Here is a 15,854-nt window from a genome sequence, read left to right as displayed (position 1 = left end):
TAATTAGTAAAAAAAAAAAAAAAGACTCGGACAGCTGTGTTTGAAAGAGTCAACATTTGGAATACAACTTACATAACCTATTAGTATCTTCAATACACAAACTTGCAGATTTCCCTATTGGAAAATTCCTAGGAAAAAAAGTCATCTGTTAAGCTTGAAACACATGGAAGCCCCAAGAAGAGTTTTTGTAAGAAGTATTTAAATGTATATAGATCTCATATATAATTTTATCAAGAAAGGAGAAAGGAGTGTGTGATATTTTCCCGTGACTTATAAAGGACTAAGAGAAACAGCTGGAATCTCTCACACCAGCAGGACCTTTTGAAAGGAATGGAATCTGAAATTTTGAAACAAAATGTACAAATGGAAAAGTTATTACAGAAAGCTTTGTTTTGTGCACAACAGTCCATTTCACTGAGGTTTTCAAGTGTGTAATTCACAGTTTGCGAACATAGAAAAGTATTCAGATAGGGTATTTTGCAGGATGATATTCTTCAAATCCTATGGGAATTGTTTAAGGAAAAAGTGAAACAACTTGTGTATTATGACAGCTTGTCTCATTTGCTAAGCATTTCTTTAATATCATTGTTATATTTTGAGTTAACCTTGATAATAGCAAAAAAGTTCACAACTATGACATTATGTCAGTTCTTCAGAATTAAGATTCTGTCTCAGAAGCATAATGTTTTAGAAAATTAATCAGTTGCTTTTTCTTGTGCCCTCTTGAGTAAAATTCTTGCCTCACCTTGTAGGCTTATAAAAAAATTTTCACTTGTTTTAAATTTTACAAGTTTACAGTTATGTTAGAAACTCACAAAAATTGTTCCTGTCATCCTAGAAAACCAAACTCACTAATTGAGAAAGAAATCATTATTTAGGTAAATTAGCCTTTAACATCAGAAATAAAGGCACATACATACTGGTTTTGCCCCTCCATCCAGGTGGCAAATTAGTGTGGCCTATTTATCCATGATGCACGCCTGGAATCCATAGTCCCATGCTGGAAAAATCTCAGAGGGATTCCGCGTGCTTCCCAGGTGTCTCCAAGTGTCACAACAAGAGAAACATCATAAGCTTTGCCCCCAGCCACCAGCTCTGTGAGCTTCCCTCCACCCCTGAGAGAAAGAGCATGTGATAGGGAAGAGAGAATCATCTTCTTTGCTGTAACCTGAACTTCAGCTTGGTTCACAAAAAAAAAAAGGAAGGAAGGAGAGAAATTGTTTCTTTCATGGTTAATTACAATCAGCAGAGATCATCTACAAGTCTCAGAGTTTTCTAGATGTATTGTACCATTGGATAAAGCAATACAGATCCACAGGGCATCTCTGAAGCTTTTCCCAGTGTTTCTGAATTGAGAGATTTGTTGGTTTTAGACAGTAATGCGGGCTATCCTGTAACACCCACGACCGCATCGGGGACAGCCCCTGGACTCCAGGGTGTCCACACTTCTGCGTCAGAATGTGGACATTCACACCAAGGGCTAGAGAGAGAAGGTCAAACACTAGGTTTGCCACCCCATTGGCTAGAAGGCTGTTTTCTACATTGTTTATTTGACTCACTGGGTCTCCATTGCAGTGCTCGGCCTTTAGTTGCAGCTGTGGGCTCACTAGTTGCCGCGCCTGCGCTTAGTTGTGGTGTGTGGGATTGAACCCAGGCCCCCTTGCGTTGGGTCTTAGCCCCTAGACCACCAGGGAGGTCCCTAAACGGCTTTATTTCTTAGAGGTTTTCACATTTTGGAATTGTGGCTAATGAGGACCCGTAATATTCTTTTTTCCTTATGAAACCCCTCTCCCTGGAGAACTTGACCTTCATGATACACTTAAGAAATATGGAGGAGTTGGTAGAACATTAGCTTTCTGTGACCGCTTCTGAGTCTCACATTCATCCTTTCTGTAACACTAGTGTAGTCTTCTGGCTTTAGTGCTGTAGCGTTTTAGTACCAGGGGACCTCAAAATCACTGGTTTCAGCAAGAATTCTCCCATGTGAAGCCAGTTCTATTTGCCCAAGTTTTGTCCTGTAAATTATGAACATCTTACGTGAGCCAGAAGGAATCTTCTGAAAAAGCATTCCCTCATTTTTAAAGGACAACAAGGACTTCCCTGGTGGCTTAGACGGTAAAGAGTCTGCCTACAATGCGGGAGACCTGGGTTCAATCCCTGGGTCAGGAAGATCTCCTGGAGAAGGAAATGGCAGCCCACTCCAGTATTCTTGCCTGGAAAATCCCATGGATGGAGGAGCCTGGTAGGCTACAGTCCATGGGGTGGCAAAGAGTCAGACACGACTGAGCGATTTCACTTTCACAAGCACCTTGTGGATTTTACTAATACTCCTATCAAGTTTAATTTTTGCTTTCTTCACTTTATGCTGTCTTGGTTAAATGTATTGTAGTTGTTTTTTTGTGGCAAATCCCCTAGTTGACAGATTGCTAGAAAGCTGAGTTTTCCAGAGTAGGTCCTTCAAACTTCCCGTGTTTTATGACCAGGGTAGACATTAAAAGCAAGGTCTATCATCTTAAGGAGAAAAAAAGAGCCGTAAATCAGACCAGCAGAGCATTGAGAGATCACTTTTTTGCAGGCAACATTAATCACTATCTAAAAGTTTTGAATAAAATCAAATATTAAAAATAAGAAGACAAAAAAAAAAAATAAGAATTCAGTTTTACTCTCAGTTGAGCAAGTGACTTTCAAAGAGACCTTTTTTTCTTTTTCTATTAATAAAAGTGGAACCTAACTTTTGTTTGGAACAAGGAACTGTTTTAGAGTGTTTTATAAGTTGGCATTTATCAGGTACCCTGAACTCTGGGGGAAATGTCCAAGTGGAAGATCTTGAGAGAGAAAGCTGGGCACTTCTAGCACATTCTTTTGGTTTCAGCTTCCCAAGTCCCTGGAGATAGAGTGACCAGCTGTCCCGTTAAGGCAGCTTTGTGATTTGCAATCCGAGTTTGGCCAGATTGCCTGACGGGCGGTCCCCCTCTAAGTTATCACAGATGTTTACAGACAGCAGAAAAGCAAACAGGACGTTTCTACATAGCTGTCCTTTGGGAAGGTTTAAGAGCCCTGGATCCCTTCCAGAATGTAATGGATTTGGATGGATTTCACGCCTTTGTGATTTCTTGTTGTATTTGTCTGTGTCACCTTGCCCTGGGGGAGCACTCGAAAAGCCACTGCTGCTCCAGCCAGGATGTCAGACCTGGGACTCTCATCAGGGATGCTTGTTTGCCAACAAATGAGTGTTTAGTGGGTAAGACAATCCCTTCCTCCTTTAGTTCCATCCTTCCCCAAATATGCTTTAGATGAGTCTGAGTAAACCCAAATCCATACTTCAGCTTAACTGCCTTTCTTACAGTTGCATCTAGTAAAATTCAACCCATAGGGTGCCTCCCTAGGCACTGATGAATCAGTGAATCAAATCCCTGTTCTTGGGGAGCTTATAGTTAATAAACAGAGATCAGACCCAAAAACTCATTATTGTGGTCTCTTGGGTATTTGAGGACCTGAGTATTTCTTTAAGCTATGTCTTAATAGCACGTGAGTAAAGATCCCAGGCTCTGCTTGGGAATTGAATTTTCCTAAACATAAGGAGGCAACCTGTTTGAAAAGCTCCAGTGACTGACAACTGTCTCCTACCCAAACCTGGACTCTGCCAGCCTGGCACGGAAGGTCCTCAAAATCTTAGCCTAGTCTGCCCTTTATTTGGCCAAACTGCCCCTTGTACACCACCTACCCTGGTTGATCTCTTCAGTTCATAGTGTCTCACCTCCATGGTCTGCTGGATTCCACTGAGAACAAAAATGAGATTCCTATTCTTTTCTTCATGCAGGTCTTGCCAAAGCCTGCTTTTATACTAGAGCCCACAGAGACTTTCCTTTCCTCCACATGTTTTAGTTTGTTGTTTGAATCGACATGATCCAATACTGCCCATCTCATCGGCTAGCTTTTAACTTGTACCTCTTGCTCCATGCCCTGAATTGTGAGCATTTTTTGATTGAGGACTATGTCTTATCTTTTTTATTTTAATATTTCCTACACTACTTCCTAATAGCAGGGGCTCCATAAATACATTCAACTTATTGATTATTAATCAATAAATTCTTGCCACTTGAGTGATAACAGTTCAAGGACTTGGATTTATTGATTTCAGCAGTTACAAATTGAGTTATTCTTTCCAGTTGGTTGTTCAAAGCCAAGATTCACAAGCTTCACTGTCACTGTTTCTTGTGGGGCTTCCCTTGTGGCTCAGCTGGTAAAGAATCCACCTGCAATGCAGGAGACCTAGGTTCCACCCATGGGTTGGGAAAATCCCCTGGAGAAGGGAAAGGCTTCTGTTTCTTAGTCCACTTGAAAAGTGCCCTTTCTGGGCGAAGCAGTAAGGTTACATCCATGTGCCTCTTTGTCACCATGTATGTGCACTTGAAGTCTGGAAGTGGTTTTGCCCAGAGACACTTGGCATCCAAAAGTCACTGCTGGAGGCAGTGTTTCTGGCTGGTTGGGGACCCACAGAAAGTCACGTGACTGCAGTATTCCTTCTTCCCTTTGTATTTACCTACTGAGCACCTGTCTCGTTGCTTTTTAGATGCCACTGCCCAATGTCCGGGCCGTCAGTCTTTGCCTTGCCTTTCATGAGCAGCCTGGAAGCTGCTACTATAGCCGAGGTTAGACCTGTGTGTGAAGGCAGGCTCCACGGGTGGCCTCTGCTCCCCAGCAGGGCCCTCGAGATGCTCTGGTGGACCAGTACAGACAGAACCCGGTACACACCAAAACCATCCCAAAGGGATGCTGCCGACAGCTCTAGAGGTAGACAGTGGGGGCCAACACTCAGATGCCTTGTCCCGGTGGGGGACGCAGGTCTGCTGAGCGCGTGTGGGGGAGTCAAGTCTCTGAAAACCCCTGGTTAAACGTGGCAAGTTCAAAGTATCTTCCAAACCTGAGAACGTGTGAGTGCAGAGGAAGTCTGGCCCTGGGACCAGACGCGTAAGACGTCCTCCTCGTGCCTAATGATCGGCTTCACACCTGCTGAGTTTTTTCTGGACCTTGTCAAAACCAAATGACTTGTATACAAAACAGAAACAGACCCACAGACATAGAAAACAAATTTATGGTTATCAAAGGGGAAAGGGCTGGGGGGATAAATTAGGAGCTTGGGATTAACATAACCATGCTGCTAAATACAAAATGGTTAACCACCAAGGACCTACCGTATAGCATAGAAAACTTTGCTCATTATTTTGCGAGATCTATATATATGTAAAACTGAACCACTTGGCTGTACTCCTGAAACTAGCACAACTTTGTAAACCAACTATACTCCAATAGAAAAAATTGTTGAAGTCAAATTTTTTGAGAATTTGAAAATATGTTTTAATTATCATGTTTCAGAACATAAGTAAGGGGAAATTTCTTTTTTACTTAGGAAGAAAGAGGTTAATACACTAGACCAGCGATTTCTGAAGGTAGATAACTTAATATAGTGAAATCATGCCTTATTAACAGGACAATAGCATCTTATAAAGAACACCACATTTTATATAATAAAGAATTTTTAAATTATCTTGATTTTAAAGAGCAAATGTTGTTGATTTGTCATATTTTGGACAACAGTTTCTAGCATGTGGTTAATCCAGGCAAAGAAAACTGGTTAATGAGGGAAACAGTTCATGGTGAAAACAGTCGAAAACAACTCCATTCTCAGAGCCCATGACTGGGCCCCCAGGAGCTCCCGAGGTCCCCCTTTGGGGACCCTGATGACCCTCTCCCACATTCCTGCTGCCCAGGGACACTCATCTGTACCCGCTTGGCATGCAGGGCTTGAAAAGAACCCTCAGGCACCCCAGAGGGCTCTACCCCGCCCTGCTGTGTGCACAAGGATAGGCCACGGGGCTCTGCATGCTGTGTGTCCCCTTGTGACTCTCTTAAGTAAATCAGCACGAAGAAAGCACCACTTTTCACCAAAGGAGCACAGACGTGGGGTGTGAGGACCAGATGGCGGGGGTCGGGTCTCCTGGTGCAGTACGGTGGTCTTCTCCCGGGCCAGCCGTGTTTCTGCCATGCCCCCTGTCTGCCCCTGTCTTGCAGCAATGAAGTGGTGAGGACAGACCTGAAGAAGCTGCCAGCGCTTCCCACACAGGCCCTGAAGGAGCACCCCTCCCTGGCTTACTGGTAAGGCCCTTTTCTCTGCACGCCCCAGTCATCCCCCCAAGGAAGGAGACCCTGCTAAGGAGGCAAGGGACTCCGGGCGACTGTCCACCCTCCCCACCACCACGGGTCAACCTAGTCTCCAATCAGAGCGATTCCAAACTGTATCGAGTGGCCCGAGCCTTCATGAATCCATTTTTTGCATTTATTTAAATGACACGGAATATGAGAGCTGTTTTTCCTATTTTCTTTCTTTTCCTCTTTTTTTTTTAATAAAAGGGAAAACTTCTAAAATTTCACTTTGGATGCCTTGCCTCCTTGGAGAACCCTTCATGAACTGCTAGAATTTCACTTTGGGATCCTTGTCATTTGATGACAGCATGTGTGGGGTTTTGAGATGTGGGAGGATGAGAGGGGTTTCTTCTTTGCAGAAGAGGGAGGTTGATTCTTTTCTTTTCCCACAATGTTTCATATCTCCCGATGTAGCTGCCGTGTAACATTACACCATAGTTCATCTGTTAGGCCCTACACTACTGATTCTCAATGAATCGGGCATTTGAACCGTTCTCAGATTGTGGTTCAGGTCACAGTGGAGTGGGGTTTGCATGGCTGGGTAGTGTGTTGAAATACTGTAGGGCCAGCAAGCCCCCAACCACCATCCTTTGAAAGAAAAACGCCACTTCCCTAATCATTCTTATGACTCTGTAACCAAAAGCACTTTTTGTTAGGCTTTTGTAAGGGCTTTTATTTTAAAATAATAAGATAAAAATCACAGAACAAGTCAATGTTGTTGCATTATAACATATGACTTTTCAGCATTTCTCTTAATACACTTTATGAAGTTTACAGTTTAATAATAACATTTTATCTTGTCTAGACACCTTTCCCATTGCCAAACTAGTTGTTCAGTCATCCGGGTGGCTTTAGGGGATTCTTTTGGCTGGGATGGGGTGTGTCTTACTGTGGAGGGCATTAGCAGGATGAAACTCTAGGACATAAATCATGTCTTGCCAAGAGACCAAGTGATGGGGCAGCTGGACAGGAAATAAAACGGCTGAACCCTGAGTCTGTCAGCTTCCACCTGTGTGATGGCATTCTCGGTTTCATTTCTCTGAACTGTTTGTTGCTAGTCTTTTAAACAGTGCTCAGGGCCTTATAATTTGCCTTCAAAGAACAAGATTGGTTTAACACACAAAGACTTTGCATGTGTCAGTTTCCAAACTTCCAGCCTGGCAGCATGCACATACAAACACCCCAGATAGCACTCTTGTTTCCTTTTTTGTGGAACCAAATTGCCCTCTCCCCAGTTCCTTATGCTCCCTGTGCTCCTTAGGCTTCCTTCTCTGTCCTCCCAGCAGTTTATTTTCAGGAAACCAGTGATGAAGGGACTGGAGCTGCAAGGAGATAATTCACAAAACTGGTAGTTCCTACCCGGTGAAATGTATTTGCCGGCAGAGGCTGTAATGTTGCTGGCTTGTCTGGAGTTGCTTTGAGCCTAATGAATCCCTCAGTTATCTCATTTGTATGTTTCCAAATGTTGTTTATACCCTGGCTGCTCATTTCAGAGCCGTGAACCCCTTTTCTCTCTCTCCTTCCTGTCTCTGGGTTTTCTTCTGTTATCTCCATAGCTGCTCTGTGCGCAAACGTCATCACTGACCCATGACTCCTTCCTTCACGCTGGTGCTCTCTCTTTTGTCAGTATGAACAGCTTCATCCTCGTCCATGTCTCTAGCTGTCCTGCCAGAACAGCCCTGTATCTCTGTAACCAGGCCCACACTTTCCCCAGGTCTCATTTGGACCCAGAGGCAAATGTTACTATCTAAATTTCCTAGGAGGATGACAGGACAGAGGGAGGGATGCTTTTGAAGCAGGTGCCCCCAGGTTCTACAGCTCAGCTTGTACACAAACAAGCCAGTGGCATGAACCATTGTCATGATGCATAGCTTAAAAGAAAAAAAAGGCGCCCCCACACACAGATGCAGTGGAGAACCTTCAGGCCTAAATAAGCCATAGGGATCCTGTCCACACTAGCCAGGGAAGGCATTACAGCCTAGTGAGCAGAACAGTAATTTAGGATCCCAGCCATGTCTCTGAGCTGTGGGGTAATGACAGTCCAGGAAGCTCTGCTGCCTTGATTTTCCATCTGTAAAATGGGACTAACCATTCCAGCCAAATCCAGACTGTAATTAAGAGAGGAATATTAATAAACAAGCACATAATGCAGTTAGAAAGTTGTGAGCGGTGCACAATAATGCCAAGCCATCACCCAGTAATCCTTTCTGCTCATTTTCCCCAAGCATACCATGGGTTTGGACTTCTCACCCTGCATGATCTCCTTATGGGAGGGTGGCATCGAGTCACACAGTGCCCAGGGCCCTGGGTCAAGGCAGCATCAGGGCCCTGACCTGGCTTCTCTTGATGCAGGACCACAAATACACCCAGACAGGGCGTGAGGGGATGTCTTCCTTTACTCTGAAATCACTGGCCCCCGCAGGCCGACGGCTCCTCCAAGACAGCGAGCCCTGTGGCCATTGCCTTGTTTCTGCATTCCCTGCATGCAGAGATGATATTGACCTTAACAGCACGACCCAGTCCCTGCCTGGGGGCACCATCAGGCTGGGTCACTTGCCTTTTTGCTTCATGTAACACCATGTCCTCCAAATGGTGTTTGGGGATTCCATTTCCTCTGGCTGGTGGGTCTCTGATAATAATCCCATGGAGGGGTGGTTGGTGCCATGATCATCTGTCAGTCCCCATGGAGGGACGGGGACTGGAGGGGGTCCCGGGAAGCAGGGCGTCACATGCCTGCCCACGGTATTTCCACTGGGACAGACAGAGAGGGGAAAGCCAAGGAAGCAGGAAGATACTGAGGCCTCGCAGAGGGTCTCAGACAGCAGGAGAAACTAGGCGGGAGAGGGTGGGGGTGGCAGATCCCTGCAGCTGTCAGGCTCAGTGAGGCCCCAAGGGTCAGGCCATTTATTTTGTGAACAGCTGCACAGCTGCCTGCCGGTGTTTCTGACCCTGCTGGTGTCTTTCCTGAGCCATGCTGGTGTTCACCACTACAGCGCTATGTTGAATTCCAACCCCCATCCCAGCCTAGGGAGCCAGGGACCCTCTTTGCGACTCTACAAAGGAAGCAGGCTTGTAGCTATACTGTGTGGCTTGACCCCGGATCTGAGGGTCAACCTCCCTAAATGCTACATCATCGTGTGCCCACCCAGCTCTTGATTCAGCAGGCAGCTGGAGAGGAAGCTGAAAGGGTGACCCCAGAATGTCCTGACCCCACTCTGATGGTCTGTGAGGCTGGCGTCCACCCCAGCAAGGACACTTGTGGAGAATTTTCTGTCAGGAGAGGGCCTTGTCCCCCTCGATGCAGAGCTACCATGGTGTGAGGTGTGTGGGAGCTGGGGAGAAACATGACTGCATCTGCCCCTTTCTGAACAGAGGGTGCTCGGACCCCATAGACTGGACTCTCAGCTAGACAAAGGCCCCTCGTAGCCAGTCATTCCCCATCTGGGACATCAGGAAAGACACTTTCCTGCCAGGGACCAATCTTGCACAAGTCAAATTTCAGAATACTAACATGCAGAGATATTCATAGAAGATTAAGAGAGTAACTAGAAGAAAAATAAACTACCCCCAAGTACTAGGTAATGAACATACAGAATGTGTGCTCCCCTCCCCAGAAGTGACCTCACTAATAAGAGGTGGGTGAAAGAAGGCTTTCGATCCGCTCTGGGATAATAAATGAATCATAGCTTGTAAAGTTCAACTGAGGAGGTCTTGAGGGTTCATCCCTGGAATTACCTCCCATTGTGGAGTCCACAGGCTGTGGGGAGGAAGAGTAAGGTGGAGGCCTGAGGAAGAAGGTTCCAAGGTCTCAGAGGCCAAGCTTTTGGACTTGACCTCCCAGCAGGTGGAATGTGGTTCTTGAGTTGGGCTTGGCATTTCCAAAGGCATCAGGGTACAGGGTCACTTCCCAGGGAGGCCCTTCACACTGTCTGCCTCGTCACAGGAGGGTGAGGCCCCCATGCCCCTCAAGGAGCAAGCTAACATCTCGCTGTGTTAGACCTGAGATTTCAGAAGGTTACCGGGTCCCCATCTGGCTTCCGATGACTGCCTTCTTGTCTCACAGTGCTCCTGTGGGCCTTTTATTGCTCTATGATTTGTGTTAACCAGCCCCAAATTCCTGAACTTTCCCATCCTCCTTAGACACCCTCAATTCTTAACTGCTAACAGGGTAGAGAGGCCATGAATGTCTTGTCGAGGTCTACACCTGCTTCCCCCTGCCTGGGCAGATGGAATTGAGGAGGTGAGGAGGGGGAGGAGGACCCGATGGAGGTTGCCAGGAATGTCCACGTGGACCTCCAGCAGTGGTTGTCTCTCTGTACTCATCCTGCATCCCTCCCCACTGGGATGTGTGCTCCTTTCATCCTCTGCTCCCACAAGGAGTCTGATCCCCCAAACCTGAGCTAAACTCAAGCCAAAGAGAAGTGAGTCCTCTGAGGGGAAAGTGGACTCTTTTGGAACTTCCATCGCCCTGGACATCTCACTTCGTCTGGGTTCCAAAATGCTGCTTCCAGGACAAATCATTCTTCCAGGAGCTGTTGGCTTCTTGGAGCCGCTCATGAGGATGTGGGGCTGATGGTCTTTTCATGAGGAGGGCTCAGGGCCGTCACCTGGAGACTGAGGTAGAGACTCCTTTTTCCTCTTGTTCTAGTGAGGACCGGGTCATCGAGCACTACAAGAAACTCAACGGCCAGACCAGAGGCCAAGCCATCGTCAAGTAAGTACCCCGCCCCTCCCAGTGCTGATGAGGTTGTGTGTATGTTCACATAGAAAATGTCAGGATTGTTCAGTTCTTCTGGGAGAGACTCCAGTGGGTGGTGGTTCCATTTAATTTTCAAGTAATAACCATTCTGAGAACTTTATCATGTACACACAGACACCAATGTGTGTATGATACCAGTTCTGCTGAATAACCATGTGTGTGCATGTGTGTGTTGTTTTGTTTTGTTTTGTTTTAACAGCTACATGAGCATCGTAGAGTCTCTCCCAACCTATGGGGTTCACTATTATGCAGTGAAGGTAAGTGACCTCATTTGGTAAACATTGCCAACATGCCCTTAAAAAGATTCTCATTTCTTTCTTTTTAATCTTAGTGAAGTTTTTTGGGGTTTGGGGAGGACTCAGTCAGGAAGATCGCATGCTGGGGGAGTTGGGACCATGGAACACCCCCCCAGTGTAGTTAAGACTTGATTCAGAGACTCTCCAAAATTCACTTTCACTTTTGTGAAGTGGGTGTGATAAATGCCTAATTCCTTTCAATTCTCAGAAGAATCCTGGAGATCAGGACCACAGAGCCTCTCAGTAGGAAGATTCCAAGGAACTATAGAGAACAAAAACTTAAGCAGAATCAACAATGTTTCTCTTGGTGGTCAAATGCCACGTAGGCAGCCAAATAGGAGAAGTGGGACTATGGGTTGAGCAATCAATAGCCTCTATCTTCTTAAATATGCTGATGACAGGTCCAATGTGACACTGGCCCCATTGTAAATTCTTTTACATTTGATACATAATGTCCAAGACTGGGATCCCTTCTTTGCAATAATGGATAATGATGTTCCCAGGCTCCTTTTTCTATCCTGAGAAAGGATAACTTCGTTTCCCTTCATTTACCCCAGCGTGAAGTTTATCAAAGTCATTGCCCCAAATCTGGACAAAAGGAACAGAAAACCCTTCTGAACTCAAGACAGTCCCACCAAGCAACCCAATATTCTCAGGCTCTTCTGCCAATTTCCTTCCCCGTGTTTCTACCTGACTGTATTTTTTATAAAGATTTATTTATTTACTTTGTTTTTTGTCTGTGACTGGTCTTTGTTGCTACATGCAGGCTTTCTCCAGTTGCAGTGAGTGGTGGCTGCTCTTCGTTGTGGCACTTGGCCATCTCATTGTGGTGGCCTCTTGTTGCAGAGCACTGGCTCTAGGCACTCAAGCTTCAGTAGTTGTGGCACACAGGCTTAGTTGCTCCATGATATGTGGGATGTTCCTGCATCAGGGATTGAACTAGTATCTCTTGCATTGCAAGGTGGATTCTTAACCACTAGACAACCAGGGAAGCCCCACCTGACTATATCTTTAATTCTTTTAGATCAGAGTGTGCCGTGTTTCATTCATTATTGTGTCAACGGCATTTTGCACATCCTTGGTGTGCATTTAATGGCCTGTATCTTCCTCCAAACTGCAGCTTTCTGATAACAAAGACTGTGTTGTATTCTGTTATATATTCCTGGAATCCAGCAGAATCTGGCATAGTGCCTGGCATGTAGTAGGTGCTCAGCAAATATTTACCAAGTGCCTTTATTGAGAATTGAATTGAGTAGTTGGATGTATATATTTCCATGATGGGAACAGATATCAGAGTGATATTTGTGGAGCCCAGTTTTGAGGCATATGTGGGGACTCCAGTCCCACCCAGCAGCTCATCTCCAGATCTATCACAGCCTACAGTGGTTCAGTTCTTCCTGATATCCTTCCAACACCCTTTCCACCAATGAAAGCTCTTCATCTCTCTTCACCATGATGCACAGAACTCAGAACCATGGCAGTCATCCCTGTCTTTCTCAAGTCTAAGCTGTAGTCTTGTCATGAGAAATATGACCTGGCCTTCTGAGCTAAATTCTGTCCCACATGAAAAGTATGAATCATCTAAGGAGACAATCCCTGTACCACTCTGCCCGGGGATATGGCCCCTGAAATCAGTGGGCAGTCAACTCCCCAAAAGGAAATTGAATTGATCATGAAAAAGAGATTCAAAATCCCCCCTGCTGGCTGCCAGGGTTCAACTCTTACACTGTGACTGAGTCTAGAACCCATGTCCATTTTGCTATCTTGCTACCATAAAGGAAATAGGAGGACCCAGCATTAGTCCTGACATTATTACAAGAGGCATATCACAGAAATCAAACTGTGAGTCTCTCTGTCACTTGTGGAAATATTCCACAGTGCTGTTTAGCAGAGAGGTCTGAATTCATGAATGGAGCCAGTAATTCAGGAATCCCTGACTCCATTCCATTCTCTGATTTGCTGTTTGTTCTAAGCATGATCTCACCTCTGCTGCTCATAATTAAAAGAGAGATTAAGGGATTTCCCTGGTGTCCAGTGGCTGAGGAAACACCTTGCAAGGCAGGAGACACAGGTTCAATCCCTGGTCAGGGAACTAAGATCCCACATGCCACAGAGCAATTAAGCTCATACACCACAGCTCCAGAAGCCCCTGCACTGTAACTGCTGATTTCAAGCTCCACAATGAAAGATCCCACATGACAACCATGTGCTGCAACTAAGACCTGACCCAGCTAAATAAATATATATTGAAAATAAATAGAGGCTTCCTTGGTGGCTCTGTGGTAAAGAATTTGCCTACCAGTGCAGAAGACACGGGTTCAATCCCTGGTCTGGGAAGATCCCACATGCCGTGGAGCAACTAATCCTATGTGTCACAACTACTGAGCCAGTGCTCTGGAGCCTGGGAACTGCAACTACTGAGTGCATATGCCACAGCTACTGAAGCTAAAGCACCCTGGATCCTGTGCCTCCCAACAAGAGAAGCCACCATGCTGAGAAGCTGGCACGCCACAACTAGGGAGTAGCCCCTGCTCGTCACAACTAGGGAAAAATCCCGAGAAGCAGCGAAGACCCAGCACAGCCAGAAATAAATGAATAAAGATAATATACGTGTGTATATATATAATAAAATAAACAAATAAAATAGAGATTAATAAATCTGCTTCTCCAACTACTCCACAAAAATTTTCTAAGTATTAGAAGACTATTGAGATAGGTTGAGATACCTAGATGGAAAGGCTTTCAGGTGGAACTTCATCTGGGTTTTACGAACACAGTGTAAACCTGAATTCTGTTTCCTCATCAGCCCTAGAACTTGATGAAAGGACAACCTCTGATATGCATGTTATCTGCCATCCAATAAAACTTTGGAAATATGCTCCTTTGCTGTTTGTGAGAGACCTCGTGAATCTCCAGGTGCCAGGTGTGCCTGTGTGTTTGACTTTTGGACTCTCAAGCTTGCGGGATTGCTCTCCCACTTATTTGGAGAAAGAGCCTAAGCAACTATATCGAGACTCACTGTTTGGTGGCCTTCCTTGTAAATTTCACAGATGCCCCGTGTCTCAGTGTGATAATACCTCTTGCCTCAACAATCTGGAACCACAGTGGCTTTCATCTGTCCTCTTGTTCTGTTCTTCAAAACCAGTGCAGTGACATGGGCACTTTCCAGAGACGGGAGTTTTATACCGTTACAGAAATTTAGAAGCTGTTCTAAAAATTTTAAATGTAGTTCTTTTGCTTTTTACCTTTGTGTTTACCTTGAAGCACAGACTCATGCCCCACAAAACCCTGAAGCCAACTTTGAGCTTTCAGGACGTCCACCGTGGGCTCTATTAGGTCATTCATCCATGTGGCAATTAGAACAAATCCAGGGAAAGGCTGCTTGATATGCCCACTGCCAATTCCTAGCATTTGGGATCGTCTCGTTAACAATCACCCTACTTGAATGGAGATTTACCATCTAGGGGCCAGAGGTCTCTGTTAAAGGAGTAAACAGAGGGTCTTGGCATTTCTCATTCTGCCCCCGGAGTGTCTAGGCTTCAGTTTTGTTACTTTGTCCTGTAGCCTGGGTCACCCAGGCCAGCCTGGAAGCCACTGGCCTCGTAAGTGAGCAGGACGCATTAGGAAGCACCTGCTCGCCCTGCACTGCCATCAGCCTGCTGGGGGCGGGGGGAAAGAGAGGGTCCTGAGTACAGTAGGACACAACATTTGCATGATTTCCTTGTCTAAAACGAGAGGAGTCTGGGACTTCCCTGGCGGTCCAGTGGTTAAGGCTTTCCCTTCCAATGCAGAGGGTGCTGGTTTGATCCCTGGTCAGGGATCTAGAATCCCACGTGCCTTGGAGCCAAAGGGCCAGAACATGAGACAGAAGCAACATTATAACAAATTCAATAAAGACTGTAAAAATGGTCTACATAAAAAAAAAAATAGCTAACATAAGAAAGAGATGCACAACTTAAGAAAAAAGAAGAGGAGTTGATCTATGTATAACTGATTCACTTTGCTATACAGAAGAAACTAACACAATGTTATAAATCAACCCTACTCCAAAAAAAATTGTTTTTAAAAATTAGAGGAGTCTTAAATGCATATTACTAAGTGAAAGAAGTCAATCTGAAAAGGCTGCATATTGTATGATTCCAACTAAATGACATCCTGGAAAAGACAAATCTGGTTGCCAGAACCTGGGATGAATAGACAGAACACACAGGATTTTTAGAGCAATGAAAATACTCTGTGCAACACTATATGATTGATACATATCTATACACATTTGTCCAGACCTATGGAATGTACAATCTAAGAATGGATCCTGAGGGGAGCTATGGACTCTGGGTGATTGAGATGGGTCAGTGTAGGTTCATCAGTTACTACAAAAGTACCATTCCAGTGTGGGATGTTATTGATAGGGGAGGCTGTACACGTGTAGGGACGAGAATATATGGGAAATCTTTGTACCTTCCTCTCAATTTTGCCATGAACCTAAAACTGCTGTAAAAAAAAAAAAATCTTTTAAGGCAAAATTTTTAGGGGGGGGGGTCACCTTTCATAGTTTCCATGGTTCCTTCCAGCTCTGACAGCCGATGACAGTTTCT

The 15,854-nt window shown here is 45.1% G+C and overlaps 1 protein-coding gene across 3 annotated transcripts in view; it reads left to right on the top strand.

Annotated features, from left to right (window-relative positions):
- Positions 1–15,854, top strand: part of FRMD4A (FERM domain containing 4A) — a 368,918-nt gene that overhangs the window by 242,208 nt on the left and 110,856 nt on the right. For all 3 annotated transcript variants that reach the window (XM_043480351.1, XM_043480353.1, XM_043480352.1), the window contains exons 8-10: positions 6,073–6,156; positions 10,853–10,918; positions 11,163–11,220. In XM_043480351.1, the coding sequence (XP_043336286.1) occupies positions 6,073–6,156; positions 10,853–10,918; positions 11,163–11,220 (208 nt within the window). The remainder of the gene's footprint in view (positions 1–6,072; positions 6,157–10,852; positions 10,919–11,162; positions 11,221–15,854) is intronic.

This window comes from Cervus canadensis, chromosome 10, assembly GCF_019320065.1.
Source record: "Cervus canadensis isolate Bull #8, Minnesota chromosome 10, ASM1932006v1, whole genome shotgun sequence".
NCBI lineage: Eukaryota > Metazoa > Chordata > Mammalia > Artiodactyla > Cervidae > Cervus > Cervus canadensis.
This window is presented reverse-complemented; position numbering and strand designations above follow the sequence as displayed.